This window comes from Mixophyes fleayi, chromosome 6, assembly GCF_038048845.1.
Source record: "Mixophyes fleayi isolate aMixFle1 chromosome 6, aMixFle1.hap1, whole genome shotgun sequence".
NCBI classification, from domain to species: domain Eukaryota; kingdom Metazoa; phylum Chordata; class Amphibia; order Anura; family Limnodynastidae; genus Mixophyes; species Mixophyes fleayi.
This window is the reverse complement of record NC_134407.1, coordinates 193,799,286-193,817,214: the sequence shown is the minus strand read 5'-3', so window position 1 is coordinate 193,817,214 and position 17,929 is coordinate 193,799,286. Positions and strand designations below refer to the sequence as shown.

Genomic DNA, 17,929 nt, shown 5'->3' with positions numbered 1-17,929 from the left:
CCCTGCGGACCCTTTGTGGCACCTTATAAAGATATTACTATTATTATTAATAATAATGGTTAAATAAGCTATTAGATCCAGGTCATAGTAAGTCTACCAATGCAGACTCCACAGATTTAAAGAAAACAGTGCAAGAAGAAAGTCTACCATGGTCCTTTTAACTAAATAGTATATAACTGTTTGTATTTAAAAAAAAATAAATAAAAAAAAAATAAGAAAAAAAATCAGGCAAAAATAAAATAATTGAAATGAAAGGAACAGCTCATGTATCTCTTACAAAGAACTGCGCCCCCCACACCCTCCCAAAAGCAAACATGGACATAGTTTTGAATCCATCAATTTATTTTTGTTAGAAAAGCATATTTAATAAAAAACAAACAAACAAACAGTAATACAAAATTAAACAGGAAAGGGAGATTAAGTTATCAGTGATCACAGACTATAGTTTAAAATACACATTTCATGTTTGTTGTTATTACCAATGAAGACACCTGCGGCTGGGATTCAGCTAAGTCTATCATTTGGGCGCTCAGAGAAATCTCTGGGATTATCTAGCTGCAGTGACAATATTCCTCCATTTCTGGAAAGTTTCTTCTGAAAATGTTAAATGTTTGATTTTGTAGGAAAGTCATAAAATCAATTCAAAGCAGCAACTAGCAGTTTGCTTCCAAGGGAGACACATTTTATCCTTCTGTTTAGAATTCCAATAAGTAAAAGGGGGTTAGTTACATTGTAACAGATATAGAACTGCTTCAGTACTTAGTATGGATTATATATAGATTCCTTTCTCTGCCACGGGTTGTTATAAAACCGTAGGGTCTGCTCTGAGTACCTCTAGGTCCTCCTCTGAACCTCTGCATGTAACCTTACGGATCATAAGGGAATAAATATAACTCGCCCAATTACATTAGATTAAAGTCATGTATCCTCCTATGTGGCAAAAACAGCTACATGTCTCTCTGTTGGTGGGATTCACATGAACTAGACAAACAGGACATTGAACGCTCAGAGTAGCTCCGTCTGAAAACGTGCTAACAATTTTAAAAAGGGAAATATCAAAATAGGTTTTATCACTATGTTGTATAAAAGTCATTCTAACATCTTTGTCTGCATACCCCAACTATAGGAAGGATTTGCTACCAGACTTCATCATAGACAGTAAGGAACCACCTAGTGGCCGTTATGTTTTACTGCACTTTAAACAAGTTTTTTTTTTCCTGCAATCAAGTACTCTTCTAAACAGCAATAAATATTTAAAATAACCAATTCCTAGCTCTGAAAGCAGTGAAGGGACTTCTCACGAGTCTTAGTCTGTACATTTACTGAAGCTTCTACAAGATGAGCCCAACTCCTTTTACCGGGGGAGATTTAGTTTACCTGTATTAAAAAACATTGAAAATTAACACTAGAAATTAAACGGGGGTAATCATTATGGGCTATTAAATCAGATGTGGTAGAATGAGCACCTATAAAGGAAGAAACTAAATTTGGATTGTACACTAATGTTGTTGGTCAAGGTATTTTGAGCAGACAGGAAACAAGAGATGTCTGGAATCATATCCTGGACAAACCCGTACCATCTGTTACCACTAGATTACTAGGGCAGCTATACAAATCATTCTTGGGCACACCAAAAATGCACATAACTTGTGACAAAGCTTCCAGAGAGGAGCTCAATATAGGACTAGAACAATAATTGTAAATATTGAAGGGGAACTTTCATTTTCCTTTAGAGGCAATTAAATACAATTTCACTGTAGTTTGTACTAAATGCAAGGAATTATTTTTTTTGCAAGAAATCCATTTAGAGACCAAAACCAATGTGCTGTAAGACAAGCAAAAAAAAATAAAAAATTGGAACATTTTATTCCAGCTTCAACCTATTTTCTCATTCTCTGTAGGGCCTGGAATTACAGCAGACAGCCTAGGTACATATACTAAGCACCCGAGTTCAAACACCGATAAATCCATGTTTGTTACATTACCTCTTACTTTGCTGCACATGTTGCTAGATTACAATTTTTTCTTATAGGAGGCTTTTTTTCAAACCGTAGCTTTGAGCATATTAACGCCAAACTTTTTGCTGTCCCTAGGAAAATGACCACAATTATTCAGCCACCTGGAGCTTGTGTCTCTAGGACCTCCGTTGCTGTCTAAGAGGAGCACTAAAAATTGGTATATAGTTATAGATATACACATTTAACGTCGCGTGCAGTCCGTTATATAAAATCGTTGCACTCGATTACTCTGCAGGTTGATAGCAGCAGATTCTGGAAGTCAGTATGAACAACCCTTCCCATACAGGAGCCATCAGTGTCTTGGTGAGACTGTGCTGTTTCTGTCACCTGGAAGAGCTACGCTCTTTGCTGACGCAGTCGTCGTGTGTGGTGCTGTCTCCATTCCCCATCCCACTGCATGTTCTCCTCTTTTTCTTTCGGTGGGACATAGTCTCTGCTCCAGAGCTAGAGCCGTCCTATGTGTGTAACAATGAGGAAGAGAATACATGGGTACACACTTTTACAGTAAAATGAAATGGTTCAAGATTAATGTTTGAAATATAAGAGAAATTGCTGACCATGTTACTTTCGGTGGCTTTAACTTTACTAAAGGTCTGTCAAAAGCAAACAGCATACTGCCCAAAAAGGACTCAAGTCTAGTAACGCCTATCCTGTAAAACTACCCCAACCATGGAAGGCAAGAGCTTACGATCGCAGAAGAACCCATTCATAAAACTCACCTCGGAGCCAGATTCTGATGAACTGGAGGAAGAGGAACTGGAAGAGTCACTTGAGGAGTCTGATGCAATTCCTGTGGATTCCTGCAGGTCCACAGTATCCGCAAGCGCAGCCAGCTCAGGGCGCTCCTGTTTTAAGATCCTGGGAAGATGAGAATGCCGGAGAGCAGATAAACATAGATAACATTTGATAGAACATTACTGGAACAAAATCCTGTAAACAGAAATCCCATGTACAAACAAATCTTAATTTAAAAAAATATACACACTTATTGTTAAAAAAAATATCTAGGTGTTATATTAGTGGATTTTGCAGAGCCAGAGCAATCAATAAAGAGTGACTCAAAAAAAAGGGGGCAAACCAGACAACATAGCTCAGATTTCAATGACTAAAGTGTAAAAAGAATGGGGAGGACAGCAGGGGTGATTGGGGGGTAATTGTTCATGGTACTGTAAACGTTTAATATAATACTCACATTGCAGTAAGTATAAGCTGTGGACCATGTGTTTCCACAACACCGGGGCTACCCTAACCATTGCAGTTTGAGGTTTACTTTAGGAATTTAAATACTAGGCACATAGAAAACCAGCAACCCCCAAATGTGCCTTTCCTTATACAGCCTTGAAAACTAGGATATGCTGTAACTCCTTTTTAACAATGGATATTGCCTTTCTCACCTATACCATTTTCTTGAAAGTTTAGGCCTCCCTCTCACAGTCTTGTGCCAAACCACCGGGAAGTTGGTGCAGCTGGCAAAGTTTTGGGTAATAGCGATAGCAGTGTCCACGTTCAGTACAACATGCCACCAACCACCTAAGGAGAACAGAATGGTTTTGTTTTTATAACTTCACTCGTCTTGACTTCGTGGCAACCCCCCCGGTATTAATAACGTAATTGATCATTACATTAAGAATTATTCATATGGTGCAAGACAGATGCAACTTCTAAAAGTGGCAGCAAAACGATTCATCCCAGAAAGCATTCCCCACTCAATCCAGCTAGCAGGAGAGAAGATGGGGCAATATGACGGAAGAGTTTCCTAATGCACATGAAAGAAAGGAAGTGAGGAAAGAACACGGGGAGCCTGGGATATAAGGAGATGTGCCTTATAGGATAAGAAAAGGAGATGTGGTGCCTTAAATAATCTGTTCTGTATCTATGGCAGCATCAGAGAGGAGGATTTTAATAGTTTCACAGAAGAGATAGTAGAGACAAATTTGGAGGACTTCACAGCATATGGGTTGCCCCCAGCACGTGCCCAGAAGACTAAGCAGGGGGCCTCCGGGTAGTGGAACGGAATTGGAGGGGAGTTTTTTTTGCTATGGGGCCCCAGCGATGGCGTGTTCTGCCCATACTGATATGGGCATATTTCTAACAAGTAAAAACAGATAACAGCAGACCTTCGCAACAAATACATGAAGTCCTTGTATTTGGCCATAAAATAACCAATTTACCTGGTACAAACACAGTTTCTCCAGGCTTCTGCAAGATCTCCAATGGTTTGAATTCAGGAGGCCAGGTGGGAAGCAACGTACGGGGATAGATTACATTAAACCAGGTGATGGCCTCATCCTGCTGATTTCCACCCTCTTCTCGTGTCACTTTTATCAGCTCACGTGGGGTATTGGTGGGAAAGAGGCACCAACGCTTGTGCCCATGAACCAGAGAGTTCCATGCACTGGTTCCTAATGGATCAATGTGAATTCCTGTTCCAGAGCGGGGAGGACCCATCACAAACCATCTGCAATAAAACAAAAAAGGACAGTACAACTTGAAACCGTTCCAATAAGGTACACTACTGAATAACATTGTATTTGAGGATACTTTGTTTCATTTGTCTTGAAAAATGAACGGAATGAAATACTACAGCACTGTACAGAAGCTGTAGAACAATACACCATTATAGCAGGACTCTGTTGAACTAAACCAGCAGAAAAGCCAAATGTATGGCTGAGGGAGCTGTCCAATCTGCTGCAAACACCACAGGGGTGTCCGCAGAGATGAGATTAAAGCATATCTTGATAACATGACAGGAGAATGGCCTGATGCAGAGGGTGGGAGGTATCGGAGTATCCTGCCATGCTATTGGGCAAGGGGCTAATTTATCTTAAATTACTAAAGAGAGGATTGGTGGAACTGCTATCCCTGATCTCAGCTGTGCATATGCAGCAGCATTTGGCATTACCAAACATGCATTATGAACATTCCCACAAAAACGTGGAGGGAACTTTATGAAAAATTATGTGGAAATTCTAATATCAAAATAAAACATAAAATAATTTTACTGCAGTTTAAAAAATAAAAACCATATGTCAAAACAGACCATTTAATTGGACATTTTAACAATATACATAGCATTATCTGCTTATATCTTTTTCCATCAGCTTTTGCACATACGCTGCCAGAATCTCCTTGAGATGGCAACATGAAAAATCTTCTGTGCCCAACAAAAAGGGAAAGCTGGCGTCATATCGGTTTCCCACTCCCAATGATTACATACCCCCCCAGTCATGCCACAGTTAGGCTTAAAGAAGAGTTAAAAACAGCTGCACAGACAATATCCGACTCTTGGTTGTGCTGTTTTCTATTCCTATTGCATCATGGAAGTAGGAGGCGCTACTACACAACCATAAAATGTTAAACAAAATTTTTGTGCACCAATCAACAACAACAACCATCTTGCTGGCTATAACTACAAAAAATATTCAGAAGGCCTTGCAAAAGGATAATGTCCCACAAAAAGAGTGACTAGACTACACACACACACACACACACACTACAGTCCATTTTGTCAGAAGTCAAGAACCACACTACATGCAAATGTAATTTGTTGACCAACTTGGATTCCTTTGGCAACCACATTACATTTTCATTGATGCTCCATGTATGAAGTACAGCTCACACTTTGGCTATACTGCAATTGTACAGTGGTTGCCCTAAATATTTTCCCTATGGAGTACAACTCCTCCTTGTCACTCAATCTGGAGCCAACACAGAAGACCTTGTAGTGCCGACAACACTTCCTCCTCTGACACATGTCCAGTCTTATTCTGTGCTTTATAACACAATGCAGAGGAGAGGCCACAGCTAACGGCTCACTGGGTTGTCGGTTGCCCAGTTCTGTATAGCAACGTGCTCCAGAGTGAGTTACTAATTTTTTTATTTTCTTACCAGATGATTAGTCTCATAAGTACAAAGACCAATCTTGAGTGCCAGAGTATTGCAAGGCATCAGAATTCTGTACAACCACTAACGCAATGTCTGCCTCTGCTTAAGTTATTAAAGTAGAACTGGGGGGTAAGGTTCTTCACTGGCTATGCAATTTTGATTCATGTATAACAGCTTCAGTTTATTGGGAAAAATAAAAAAAAAAAAAGAAGAGGAAGAATAGTCTCCATACCTGTATGGTGGGCGACGTTTCTCACCCGCAAATTGGAAGAGGTCATCGCGAAAATACTTTGGCACATCATAATCTTCCAGCAGTTTCCCTCTCTTAGGGTGCTCCCCATAGCTGCTATCAAAAATGTACAGTGGACTGTCATCCCGTGTACCCTCCATGTACTCAATGTAATATTTCATCTTCATCTTGACAGAATACCCATCATTGTCCTCTCCACATTTGAACTTCTGGTTGCGGTACTTGCGTTTCAGTCTCTCCATGGTCCATTTTTCATGAGCCGGCCAAGCGAGTGTGGCATTGTAAACCACTACTGGCTTATATGGTTTCTCATAGCGCTCTATAAATTCTTCTGTGGTGAGCTGTGTAGCATCCACACGCTCCACATTATCCTGTAGGATAAAAGAGAAACAGAGGTTTTCATTAATAACGCCGCTTTACCTTTAAAAAGTATAAGGGACATTTTTAACTTGCAAAATCAATGGTACTGTCACTAGCTCCCAGTTTCATCTGTAGTCTTCCTACCTCCTGCACATAATATTGTGTCTGTGATTTGGCACTGTTGTACCAATGCTGTTTCTTAGCACTTTCATTCTCAACAAGAATGAAAGACCATTTTTGAGTGCTGGGTGAAGTTCAATAAGGCTACGTTATTATGAAGCAGCATACTCATGCCCACTGTGATGTGGACACAGTTTGAAACCAAGAAAAGGGTCTTTGGTATTTGCTAAGAACATTCATGTAGCAGGGTTCAGACAATTATTGAAGGCTCGAACATTCATGTAGCAGGGTTCAGACAATTATTGAAGGCTCGAACAGTCATGTAGCAAGGTTCAGACAATTATTGAAGGCTCCAACGATTCAGCACTGTTCTCTGATCTACTGCGAAGGAAGGCTTGTTCCAAAGTATCAGCAGTGTTGCCAATGACCCTTCTCCTATGACTGGGACATTCACAGAAGAGGGGAACTGCTTCCTGTCTGAAACAGGCAAGCAGGTGTAGAAGAACAAGCAGTTTTGTTTATCTTGGGGACAAATACATCCAACAGGTGACTTAATCAATACTTATAAATATATCCTAGGTCATTATGAAGGTGAACACCATTCAGACCAAGAATAAAGAGGATATGTAACTATATTGCACGGGAGAAATTTTCTGTAGTGTGTACCAGTCTAACTCACTAACAGGATTTAATGGAGTGGTGCTTTTGGTTACACAATTTGGAAATCAGCTATCCAATGGGCTGTACAAATAGTAATGAGAATGTAGGCAGTCAATTCACAAAGAACTATCACTGAGACCAAGTGCCTCACTAATATCACTGGTTCCTAGTCAAATGTTAAGCCGCATTTTCTGGTTTAGAAAGAAAAGTGGCTGCTTCAAATGTGTACAGTGATTTATCAAGTGGTGGAAATAAGAAAATAAACCCTAAAGATGAGAAGAGTTGCCTTTAAAAAGGTGATTTTATATACATACCAAGTTACATTAAAGAATACCTGTAATTAAATAAATGACAAACAAATTCAAAACCGCTTGACACATGCAGAAATATTAAAGTCAAAACAGCAAAAAAAAAACAAAAAACTACATATGAGGATAGCCGCAGGAAACCATAACTAATAGATTCCTTCTGAAATGTATCTATTAGTAATTGCAATTTTAGTTACTACGGAATCTAATTCAGTTTAGATCTATTACAGGAAGCCTACTGGATTGTCCAGTGACTTCAAAGTTCTACCTTAGTAAAAAGAATGTTGCTGCAACATGAATTTTTATTAAATAAAATCTTGTGTGACAAACAACCCATAGCAGGAACTTTGTTTCTTTTTGTTGGATAAATAATGACAATGTGTGAGACTGTACATCCCATGATTTGGTAGCTTGTAGGACCATCTCCAGCAACTTATCACAACTTACATTATATTTGAGTGATTTTGACCCCTCCTCACTACACAGTTTAAATTCATTAATGTTTGATTTCTTTATGCACAGCAATCAATTCCAAAACCTTGCTTTTCTTTTGCAGCCATTGAGTTGTACATTTGCAGGTGTGCGTGGGATTGCTGTCCTGTTGCAAGAAGAGATTTTGGCAAAGCTTCAGTTGTTGGACAGATTGTCCCCCACTTTCCTCTAGACAAGTCTGTGATTAAGATGATACTCATGGTGGAGTCAATTGTCCACACAATTAACCCTCCTCTGCGGTGCTTGATGACTGGTATGAGGTTCCTGTGGCGATACATTGCATTCGGTTTTTGCCAAGCACAGTGTTGTGCATTAAGACCAAACAACTCCACGCTGGTCTCATCTGTCCAGCAGACATTGTTCCAAAAGTCTTGTGTTTCTTTTCACAACCAATTTTTGCAGACCAAAACCCTACTTGTAAGACAGTATAATCGGATGATAACGTGAATATTAACACTTACCATGCCAACAGTGACCTAACAACTGAATGTAGCTTTTGGGTTCTTTGCAATGTTTCTGATCTCTGGGTGCATTGGGATGCCCACTCCAGGGAAGATTGGCAACTCTCTGCAATGTTCTACATTTTTTTTCCGCTGTATAATGGTGGCCTTCAAGTATTTCAGAAACAGCCTTATAACCCTTTACAGACTGATGAGCAACAGGGTACTTGTGTACTTTACGGACTCATTACCTTATTATATAGAACTTTTGGTGACGTCCGCTGCTACTTCCGATTTCTTTCAGCCCAAAACTGGAAATATCTTCTAAAATCACTTTGCAAGGATCACGGTTATTTAGGCTAGTCCTGCACATAAAGTCTGCCATGTACGACTCGAGGAAATTCCTGTTCGTCCCTCTTCTTTTTTTGTTTCCCCATTTAGCAGAAGATCCCCCTTTCAATCTTCTGTGTATTTGCTAGTGTTTCGGGATCCACAAAGTTGAAGGTGTGATTCACACTTAGATGCTGGAAACCACTGTTACCGATATCCACACAAGCTCGCCAACAATACAATATGATTGTAGCACCAGGTCTGATCCGTTCTCTAATAATGGGGAGGAGAGGAGATGCTGACCGGTTTGGGACGAGGACGACAAAACAATCATTGCTTTCTCTGCAATGAGTCCGTAAAAGTACACAAGTACTTAGGGCAGAATGGTGGCTAAGTGGTCAGCAGCCTCACAGCACTGGGGTCATGAGTTCAATTCCCAACCATGGCCTTATCTGTGAGGAGTTTGTATGTTCTCTCCGTGTTTGCGTGGGTTTCCTCCGGGTGCTCTGGTTTCCTCCCACACTCCAAAAACATACTGGTAGGTTAATTGGATGGTAACAAATTGACCCTAGTCTGTCTGTTAGAAAATTTAGACTGTAAGCTCCAATGGGGCAGGGATTGATTTGAGCGAGTTCTCTGTACAGCGCTGCAGAATTAGTGGCGCTATATAAATAAATGGTGGTGATGATGATTATGTTGATGAAATACCAACAACAGTTACTACTCCGAGATTATCGCCGATGCCTTTTCTCCTAGCATTATCACAAACCTGAATGCTCCAGACTGAGCTGTCAAAGGTTATGCTTTTATATAGTGGTGTTAGCATTCCCTGATAATCAAATAACAAAGTGCAGTTGATTAACATAAAAGTTAATCATTAGTGGCACCTGACTCACATTACCTTTTTATTGATAGGGACACTGTAAAGGTGTGGTCACTTTTCCAGACATACCCAAGTTGATTTTTTGTTGTTGAATAAAGTACTATCTGATATTAACCCAAATGCTTCCAGTATAGATACATATCAAAACACATAGGGGCATATTTAATAAAGCACGATAGTGCTTTTAACGGATAATTAAGGTCCCACAGTGTCCTCCGCAAATTTATTAAGGGGGCATCGCAGCAGATATCATGGATATCTGCTGCTTTGCACTCCTCTTCGTTTTTGGGAGCAGTCACCATTCAACAGAATGGTGACTGCTCCTGGCCGCAATCTAACAAGTCCCGAAAAAACATTTTTTTCGGGAACTTGTCATGTTAATGTACGCCAGCTGCAGCTGGCGTACATCATCCGAATTGAGGAAATCTAATGCTGTCAGCTCTGCTCCGGAGAGCAGAGCTGTACAGCGCACGTGTGGAGGGATCACATGATCCCTCCCTGTCACTCAGCGCTCTCTCTCTGCAACTATCGTTGCAGAGACAGAGAGGGGATCTGTGTGCGCATGTCCAGTTCTTGGAACTGGACATGCGCACTTGAAGAGTGAAGAGAAGACCCGAAGACAGCGCTTCCGAAGAGGGGGGTAAGTATGTTTTTTTTTTCCACAGAAACAGCAGATCATCGGGACTGCTGTTTCTGTACTCCGGTTTTGATAAATTTGAGAAATGAATAAATACTTATCCGTCCGATAAGGATTGATAACCATTTCTCTATTTCAACGATAAATGTGCCCCATAGGCAGAAACATGAGATGGATAGTACTAGGGTCTGAACCCTCCAGCTATACCAGAACACTTTATAAAAAGTATTAACATGAACTACTGAGATTCCATTCTAGAACTAAGTACCTCTTTGCAGGACAGAGTCATTTAAAAGCTTCCACCAGAGAAACCCATGTGACATCTGATAGGACTATGGCTCATGCACCTGCAGTGTGAGCAGCCATACATTATATACCTAAGTGACAGTGGCCTGACCCCCACGTGACGCCCCCCCGCACACAGCGCTGTGTATAGGCGGGAGCTCTCACCGGCACGCTGCTGGGACTGAGGCGGTACACCTCGGCGTAGTTATGCCGGCTCCAGTCCTGCGAGTCCTTCAGCTCGGGCCGAGCGCTCCGCTTCGCCTCCTTAATGCGCTTCTTGCTCTTGTGGTTCATCCCAATGTCCAGGGCCGGTCTCACCCCCCTCGATTCCGGTCACCGATGTCCCCACTGCTCTCTCCAGCAGCCTCACGCCCCGCCCACATCGCCCTACGTCTATTCCTATTGGCCCAGGGCGACCAGGAAGTAAAGCGCCCTCCCGCACGCTTTGTCTTTATTAAGCAGACATTTTGGGTAGGACAGGGAGGGGAAACCTATCTCGTAGTCCGTTTAAGTACTGTGCGTAGTTTTAGCCACTTAACAGCTCAGAGTGGTTCGAGTGTGATCCATCGGATAATCTAACAGTTGGTACATAGAACATAAGGCCCCCGATTTTCTTAGCAGTGTAGTGACGACGAATAACGGTTTGTGGTGCCTCTACCAAGATGGCCGCCAGGCTCCGCGCACAGCCGGACACGCCATTACTGTGCGACGGAATGTCTGCCCACGTGCGGCAGGGTGATGTCCCGGGATGACGGGGGAAGAAGAGCCTCGGGTCGTGGTCCGAGAATATCTCTTCCAGCCAGAGGAGAAGGATGACGGCGGCAGAGAGGAACCCGGGGGGCTCAAGCTCTTTATCCCCGAGGTGCTTGTTCTTATACTGGCCACACGGGGCGCCATGGCCTACGTGCGGAACTGCCGTCAGCGCGTTAACCCCGTCAGTGCTGGGGCGCCCAGCTGGACTTGTTACATGGCAGGTCTCAGATGTCTCCACCAGGGGCCACAGACCAGAACTGCACGCTTGTGCTGGACATCCCTAATTACTAGTGGCGCAGTTCATCCAATCAGTTGTGCAGGAGACAAACATAGTTTATTGGAGAATAATACATACCCTTTAAATAAATTCTACTTTAAATCTGTTTTTAAGTGTCCATTAATATGACCAATGCCACGACACTGCATGTTTAAAATTTGGGACTGGTTAAACTGCTTGGTTTTTATTTTTATTCAGAGAACATTAAGGGGCATATTCAATTGTCCGTGTTACTCGCAAAAGTAACGCGGCGTTAAGAGTATTACCGGTGTCACGGTAATTCTAAGCCCGATTTCAGTTCGCAACTCCCTGAGCTGATAGCCGGCTTTAAAGGTACCGTAATAACGGTAATAGTGCACAAGCCACGTTACTTTTGCGAGTAATGTGGACAATTGAATATGCCCCTAAATGGCATATGCCAGAGGTGGTAAAAAAAATCAGTACTCAAGAGCTACCAACAGTTCATATTTTCTAGATTTCTTTAATCATGCACCAGTGAGTTAATATATTTGGCTGGGTCAATAATTACCCCACCTGTTTCTACATACAGGAATCCTGAAAACATAGCTCTTGACTAGGTTTAAGCACCTCTGGCATATACAAATAAACGGATGCTATAATTTTTTCCAGATTGTAACAGTGGTATAAATACATTGCTGAGCACTAACATGAAACAAACAAAATAGTGTTAATGTTTAACTTGACAAAGGGTGTCATATTGATTATTATTATCTTTTATATATCGTGGCCATATATTCCTTGTTATAACATATCATGAATACAACTCATGTTTGAAAAATTCATATTTTTTTTAATGAAATTACCAGGCCATTTTTTCTGTACTACCCCCTTCCCCTCCTGTCTTTTATAGTTCTCACCCCACTGCCTCGCTTCTGTATAAAATAAATGTGTCAATGAATCAAACCACATTGAGCCACCTGTATATTTATAATAGAAAATAATATATTACTCAGATTTAAAATTCAAAAGGTCTATGCAGCATTTCCAGACATCTGGGTCTAAAAATCATCTTAAAGGTTTGTTACTAGTTGAGTTGACTTTGAGCCCGCAATAGCTCATTGCAGACCCACCAACATGACCCCTTCAATCCGGGACAAGATGTTCTGCTCCTGAATTTACCATTCTATCTACTATTGCAGTCACCTGGGCTGGATTAACTAACCTGATGTTTTTTGTGAAAGCATCATTCTTATCAGTTAATCTAGCCCAGGTGACAGCAATAGTAAATTGGGGTACAGAACATTTTGTACCAGGTGGAAGGGGTCATGTTGAAGGTTTTGAGATAAATTATAGTTTCAAAGCGAACATCAATTCATGGTATTCAGATTTGCAATAAAATTTGCCACAATAGTTTACCCCTTAAAGAGTGTTTATTCTGTTTGTGTTCTCCTCTTGCAGGTACTGGATTCTGCGTATGGAATGTATGTTTGGCCTTGTGCGCTGGTTCTTGCACAGTATATATGGTTTCACCGAACAAAGCTGACTGGAAGGAGGGTATTGGAGGTAATTCATGTATTCATTTCCATTGTGAGCTATATTTACTTTTCAAAACTATATATATTTTTTAAAACTGGTTTCAAAGCACAGATAAATAGTACATTTAGTATTTGTCATGGAAAAAAAGGCACGGCTACTATTTACCAGAAAGAGGTCAATGGCTTCTTTTATTTTTCGAGTTGAGAGATATACGACATGGGACATCCATATTTCAGATAGGTTCCCAGACATGACTTCTCCATGGGAGGGAGTTGTACCCTAAAAATGTAAGATTGTGAGGAATATCTCCTTACCTAGCAATCACATGCTAGAACCTGGGTTCCTTTCAGGAATTTGAATTTGGTTAACCTGTTGTTGTTTTTTTTTGCTATTAAGAAAAGTGCAGCAATATAACTCATTGGGGGGAATTGGGGGGGGGGGGGCGCAATCGCATCATTTTGGCTCCACCCATGCGACTAAATCAACATTTTGTCTTTGGGGGCGGGGACAAAAAGTCGCAGTTCACCGCAAATTGCTTCATTGAGGCTCCCATACTGCCCACTTCACTAGAAAGTGGACACGGGAGAATTGCCTGCTCTGCCTGGAGTCCGGGAGCCCTGAAATCCTGTTCCTTAGTTGGATCCCAGTCAATTATCTAATAATAACTGCTTTACTAAAGCTGGAAAGACAGAACAGCTAAATGAAATTCAAGCATTGGTCAAAGGGAAGGGTGCACCTAATTGGATCCCGGTGGCACCTGTCTACCTAGGTGGCTTCTTCAGTAAGCGCCTCCATTTCTCCGGTTGCTTTTGTTGAAGTTGAATTGGACCTACATGGGGAGGACCAATAAGCAGTAAATTCCTTTGTTAAAGTAATTTACTGCAAACTACTTGGATAATGTTGGCATTGTCTAATTTGTGACTCTGCCTTAAGTTCCATGTAAGCAATCGCTTATGTACATTTTCTTCTTGCAGGTTGGAGGAGGGGTGAGTCTCCCTGGTATAGTGGCTGCTAAATGTGGTGCTGATGTTGTATTGTCAGATTCCGCGGCACTACCCCAATGTTTGGAGAACTGTCACAGAAGCTGTGCGCAGAATAATCTAGTTGGAATACCGGTTATTGGGCTGACGTGGGGAGAGATATCACCAGATCTACTTACCCTCCCACCTATTGATATTGTTTTGGGATCTGATGTTTTCTATGAACCAAAAGGTAATGTAGTCTGCAACATCTGGAATTTGTCTTATAGGTTAAAGTTACGCTGTATTTACATTTTAATTTCTTTGTAGATTTTGAGGACATCTTAGTCACTGTGCGTTTCATAATGGAAAGAAATCCCAAAGCTACATTCTGGACCACTTATCAAGTTAGAAGGTATTTTGTTGGCCAAATAAGTGTAATTTCAAGTCACATTTTTCTTGAACTAGTCTTTAAACAGAAACTGGAAAAATTTGTCATTCTGTAGCTGTCACATGCCAATGTAATAACACATTGGGGCATATTCAATTACCTTCCGGGATCACGGCTATGCACTGCCGCCACCTTCCCGATAACGCTACACCATAGCGGAACCGTAATTGCACTTTGTGCGCGGCTGCGATTCTGGAAGCTAATTGAATATGCCCCATTAAATGTAAAATGCTGTCTCCCTCAAAAGCGTCATTTACTAATATTTGCACTAAACCAGAGCTACCGTTTGCACACTTGCTTTCATTGTCTAACTCTTGTGCTAGACAGAATAGAGTATTTTTTACCCAAAAAGTAGTGTTCAAAAGCTCCCATTCTTACACATATGCAGCGTTTTGATTGTCCAATCACTTGTGTCTATAAAATGATACATGTTATACATGCTAAAAAGAAAAATATATGTAATTGATTGTATGTATTTAATATTTATTATGACATTGGTATGCACAGCTTAAATGAATGCAAATAATATTATTTTATTTTTTGCATTGATAGATTTGAGTTCTTACTAGTATGTGGGGCTCAGTGGAAGAAACAAAATTGAAGAGCACAATGATTTTGCTCACATTTGAGCTTTTATTGCTTTTGCATGTATACCAAAAACATAACTCTTACCAATCTACTTTTACATTAACTTGATCACTAATGTAAGCAAGAGAACACATTTTGAATGTTAGGTAATTTATAGTGTTACTGACGTGTTTGTGGTGTAATAATAACATACATTTTTGTCCACAGCGCTAACTGGTCGATGGAGGCTCTGCTCTACAAATGGAATCTTAAATGTTCCGACATATCACTAAAGATGTTTAATGCTGACAGACAATGTTTGGCAGGATCCAACCTTCCAGGACGGCACAGTATTCAGATGATGATTATCACATTAAACGCAGACACCCCCAGCTGATCAACTGGAATATCTGAAAACCTTTCCAAACCTATTGTACTTTAATACAAACCGTAGCAGTCTAATTTATAGATATTTTTTTAAGGTTGATTACAGAAATGCTAAGAGCATCTCGCTGGTCGTTTCCGAGGATGCATAGTGAAGGACTGATATTGTGTTTAGTTTAAAGGAGACGAAATTCATATGGATGTTATTCTAGAGTCTTTGGTTAGTTGGCTTTTGCTGAACCAAGGAGCAGTACATTGTGTAAAATAGAACAAAACTTTTGCAGGTCATTTCAGAACAAAGTACCTTAAAATTGACGCTGAACCCACAAAATGTAAAAGCGTTTGTTTTTCCACCTTCAGATAAAATTTATTTACTGTAAGTGCCTTATTAGCAACTTTAACTCTGTGATTTTCAGTCATAGTATCAGGCAAAATTGTTAATTTTGCTGCCTGGGGATATGATACAGCACACCTAACAGTGGAAAAATCCTTTCTGCTACTAGGGGCCCTTGCCAAAATTACACATTACGATGCCCGACCATGTTTTGTATCACTTTTGTGCAGTGTTTTTGTCAGGAATAACTTTTAATTGAGGAAGGGTTTTTTCTGGTACTGTAGTCAAGTACATATCTTCAAGATATGAGCATTATGCAGGGAGAGATGCACTTTTGTGATTATCCAATAAGCTACTTTCACAAAATGAATTCAAGCCAATGAATGTACCCCTTATTTTATTCTGCAACTTCTATGGCTATGTTATGTTAATCAAAGGATTGAGTTGTGTGTTCATATATATTAGGAAAATGATGCGTACATTAGTTTGTATATTCTATATATACAGTGTCAACTTCACCACTGCTTTCAGGTGTATTTCACATTTTATTTTCTTAATCACGAAAGCAAACTCAATTTATTCAGGAATTCTTAACCACTGATCAACACAAACTAAGCTACATGACCAAATAATAAAAAAAAAACATGTTAACAGCATCTTCTTCATTAAAGATAAAAAACACAGAAAATAATTGATTCAATAAATATTCTCCCTACCCATTGTTTTAAACCACTGTGACTTTTTCTGTGTCTTTGGATCATCGTCCTGATTAAAGAGATATAAGCAAATTATGCCTACCGATAATTTCATTTCCTTTAAGTACTCCATAGCAGCCCCAATGGATGGGTTAATCTGTAATCAGCTAAGTAGAGTCAGGAAAAAAGTTGACATCCCCAGAAAGCATATAGTGTGACTTTCAAAGCTGTCTCTAAAACACATAAACGGATAACATTGGGGGGAATATTGGGGCTGGCATGGAGTACTTCAAGGAAATGAAATTACAATGTCTATAGAAAATCATCATACCCTGTCAAAATCATTAACTGAAATCAATTAAACTTTTCCAGCTTTACCTATACATTTAGTCGTGACAGCATTCTGAAGATTAATGAAAAACTAGAATAACAGGGTTGGAATAGTCATCAGTCCCCTATTTTAATACTTTGTAGAGCACTTTTTGCTGTAATTAGCCATCATTCTGTTTGGAGATGTCTCTACCAGCTTTGTGCACCTAGATTGGGGAATATTTGCCCATTCTTCCTTGTAGAATTGTTGAAGTTTAGTCAAATTTGGTGGTGAGCAGCGATAGGCTGCTCTCAAAGTTCATTCACAGATTTTCTATTGGAGTTAGGTCTGGGCTCTGACTTGGCCAGGCAAGAACATTCACTTTCCTATCCTTAAGCCACTTGGTTGTTTCCTTGATCTTCCCTTCAATCCTGATAAATTTCCACGTCCCTGCTAAATACAAACACCCCCACAACATAATGTGGCCACCACCATGCATCACAGCATGTATGGTGTGATTTGGGTGGTGTCCAAAAAGGTCTATCTTGGTCTCATTTGACCATACAACCTTTTGTCACATGGCATGAGAATTTTCCAAGTATTTTTTGCAAAGCGCAAACGAGACTGTGGTACTTTTTGACTAGAGGCTTCTTTCTTGCCACCCTGCCATACAGGGCAGCTTTGTGTAAAGCTTATGAGGTACTTGTCATACACAGACTGACCAATCTCAGCCATCAAGTCTTGTAAGTCCTTCAAAGTTGCCATTGGCCTCTCGGTAGCTTTTTCAATATCCTCCTGGCTCTGTCATCCAGTTTGGCCTGATCTAGGCAAGATTTTGGTGGTACCACTCTTTCCACTTCTTAATAATTAATGCTTTCAACGGTACTCAGAGGGACAGTAAAAGACTTTGAAATCTTTTTGAATCCTTCTCCTAACTTGTTCCTTTCTACAACTTTATCTTGGGGTCCTTTTGAAAGCACCTTTCCAACCATAGTGAATTCTTTGCCTTACCATGCACTACTAGTAGTGGAATC

At 40.4% G+C, this 17,929-nt stretch overlaps 2 protein-coding genes across 3 annotated transcripts; one reads left to right on the top strand and one right to left on the bottom strand.

Annotated features, from left to right (window-relative positions):
• Positions 1–321: 321 nt before the first annotated feature.
• Positions 322–11,386, bottom strand: JMJD6 (jumonji domain containing 6, arginine demethylase and lysine hydroxylase). The gene is made up of 6 exons (XM_075177753.1): positions 10,834–11,386; positions 6,136–6,524; positions 4,190–4,476; positions 3,413–3,548; positions 2,738–2,876; positions 322–2,473 (listed from the first exon to the last, which is right to left on the bottom strand). The coding sequence occupies exons 1-6, from the start codon at positions 10,960–10,962 to the stop codon at positions 2,342–2,344; spliced, it is 1,212 nt and encodes a 403-aa protein (XP_075033854.1). The 5' UTR covers positions 10,963–11,386; the 3' UTR covers positions 322–2,341.
• METTL23 (methyltransferase 23, arginine) lies at positions 11,143–16,619 on the top strand. Of its 2 annotated transcripts, XM_075177754.1 has the most exons (5): positions 11,143–11,530; positions 13,118–13,222; positions 14,170–14,407; positions 14,485–14,569; positions 15,401–16,619. In XM_075177754.1, the coding sequence occupies exons 1-5, from the start codon at positions 11,417–11,419 to the stop codon at positions 15,567–15,569; spliced, it is 711 nt and encodes a 236-aa protein (XP_075033855.1). In that variant the 5' UTR covers positions 11,143–11,416; the 3' UTR covers positions 15,570–16,619. The 2 variants fall into 2 exon arrangements, with proteins under 2 accessions (XP_075033855.1, XP_075033856.1); XM_075177755.1 differs by lacking the exon at positions 11,143–11,530 and having other exon boundaries at positions 13,134–13,197; positions 14,162–14,407.
• The last annotated feature ends 1,310 nt before the right edge of the window (positions 16,620–17,929 follow it).

Bases quoted from the DNA above. Each gene is read 5' to 3' on its own strand.
- JMJD6 (XM_075177753.1), bottom strand. From the start codon at position 10,962: ATGAACCACAAGAGCAAGAAGCGCATTAAGGAGGCGAAGCGGAGCGCT. The intron at 4,477-6,135 runs GTATGGAGACTA...GTTTTATTGCAG, and splicing joins AAACGTCGCCCACCATACAG to ATGGTTTGTGATGGGTCCTC. The intron at 2,877-3,412 runs GTGAGAAAGGCA...TCATCTTCCCAG, and splicing joins CTTTCAAGAAAATGGTATAG to GATCTTAAAACAGGAGCGCC.
- METTL23 (XM_075177754.1), top strand. From the start codon at position 11,417: ATGACGGGGGAAGAAGAGCCTCGGGTCGTGGTCCGAGAATATCTCTTC. The intron at 11,531-13,117 runs GTGCTTGTTCTT...CTCCTCTTGCAG, and splicing joins TCAAGCTCTTTATCCCCGAG to GTACTGGATTCTGCGTATGG. The intron at 14,408-14,484 runs GTAATGTAGTCT...ATTTCTTTGTAG, and splicing joins TGTTTTCTATGAACCAAAAG to ATTTTGAGGACATCTTAGTC.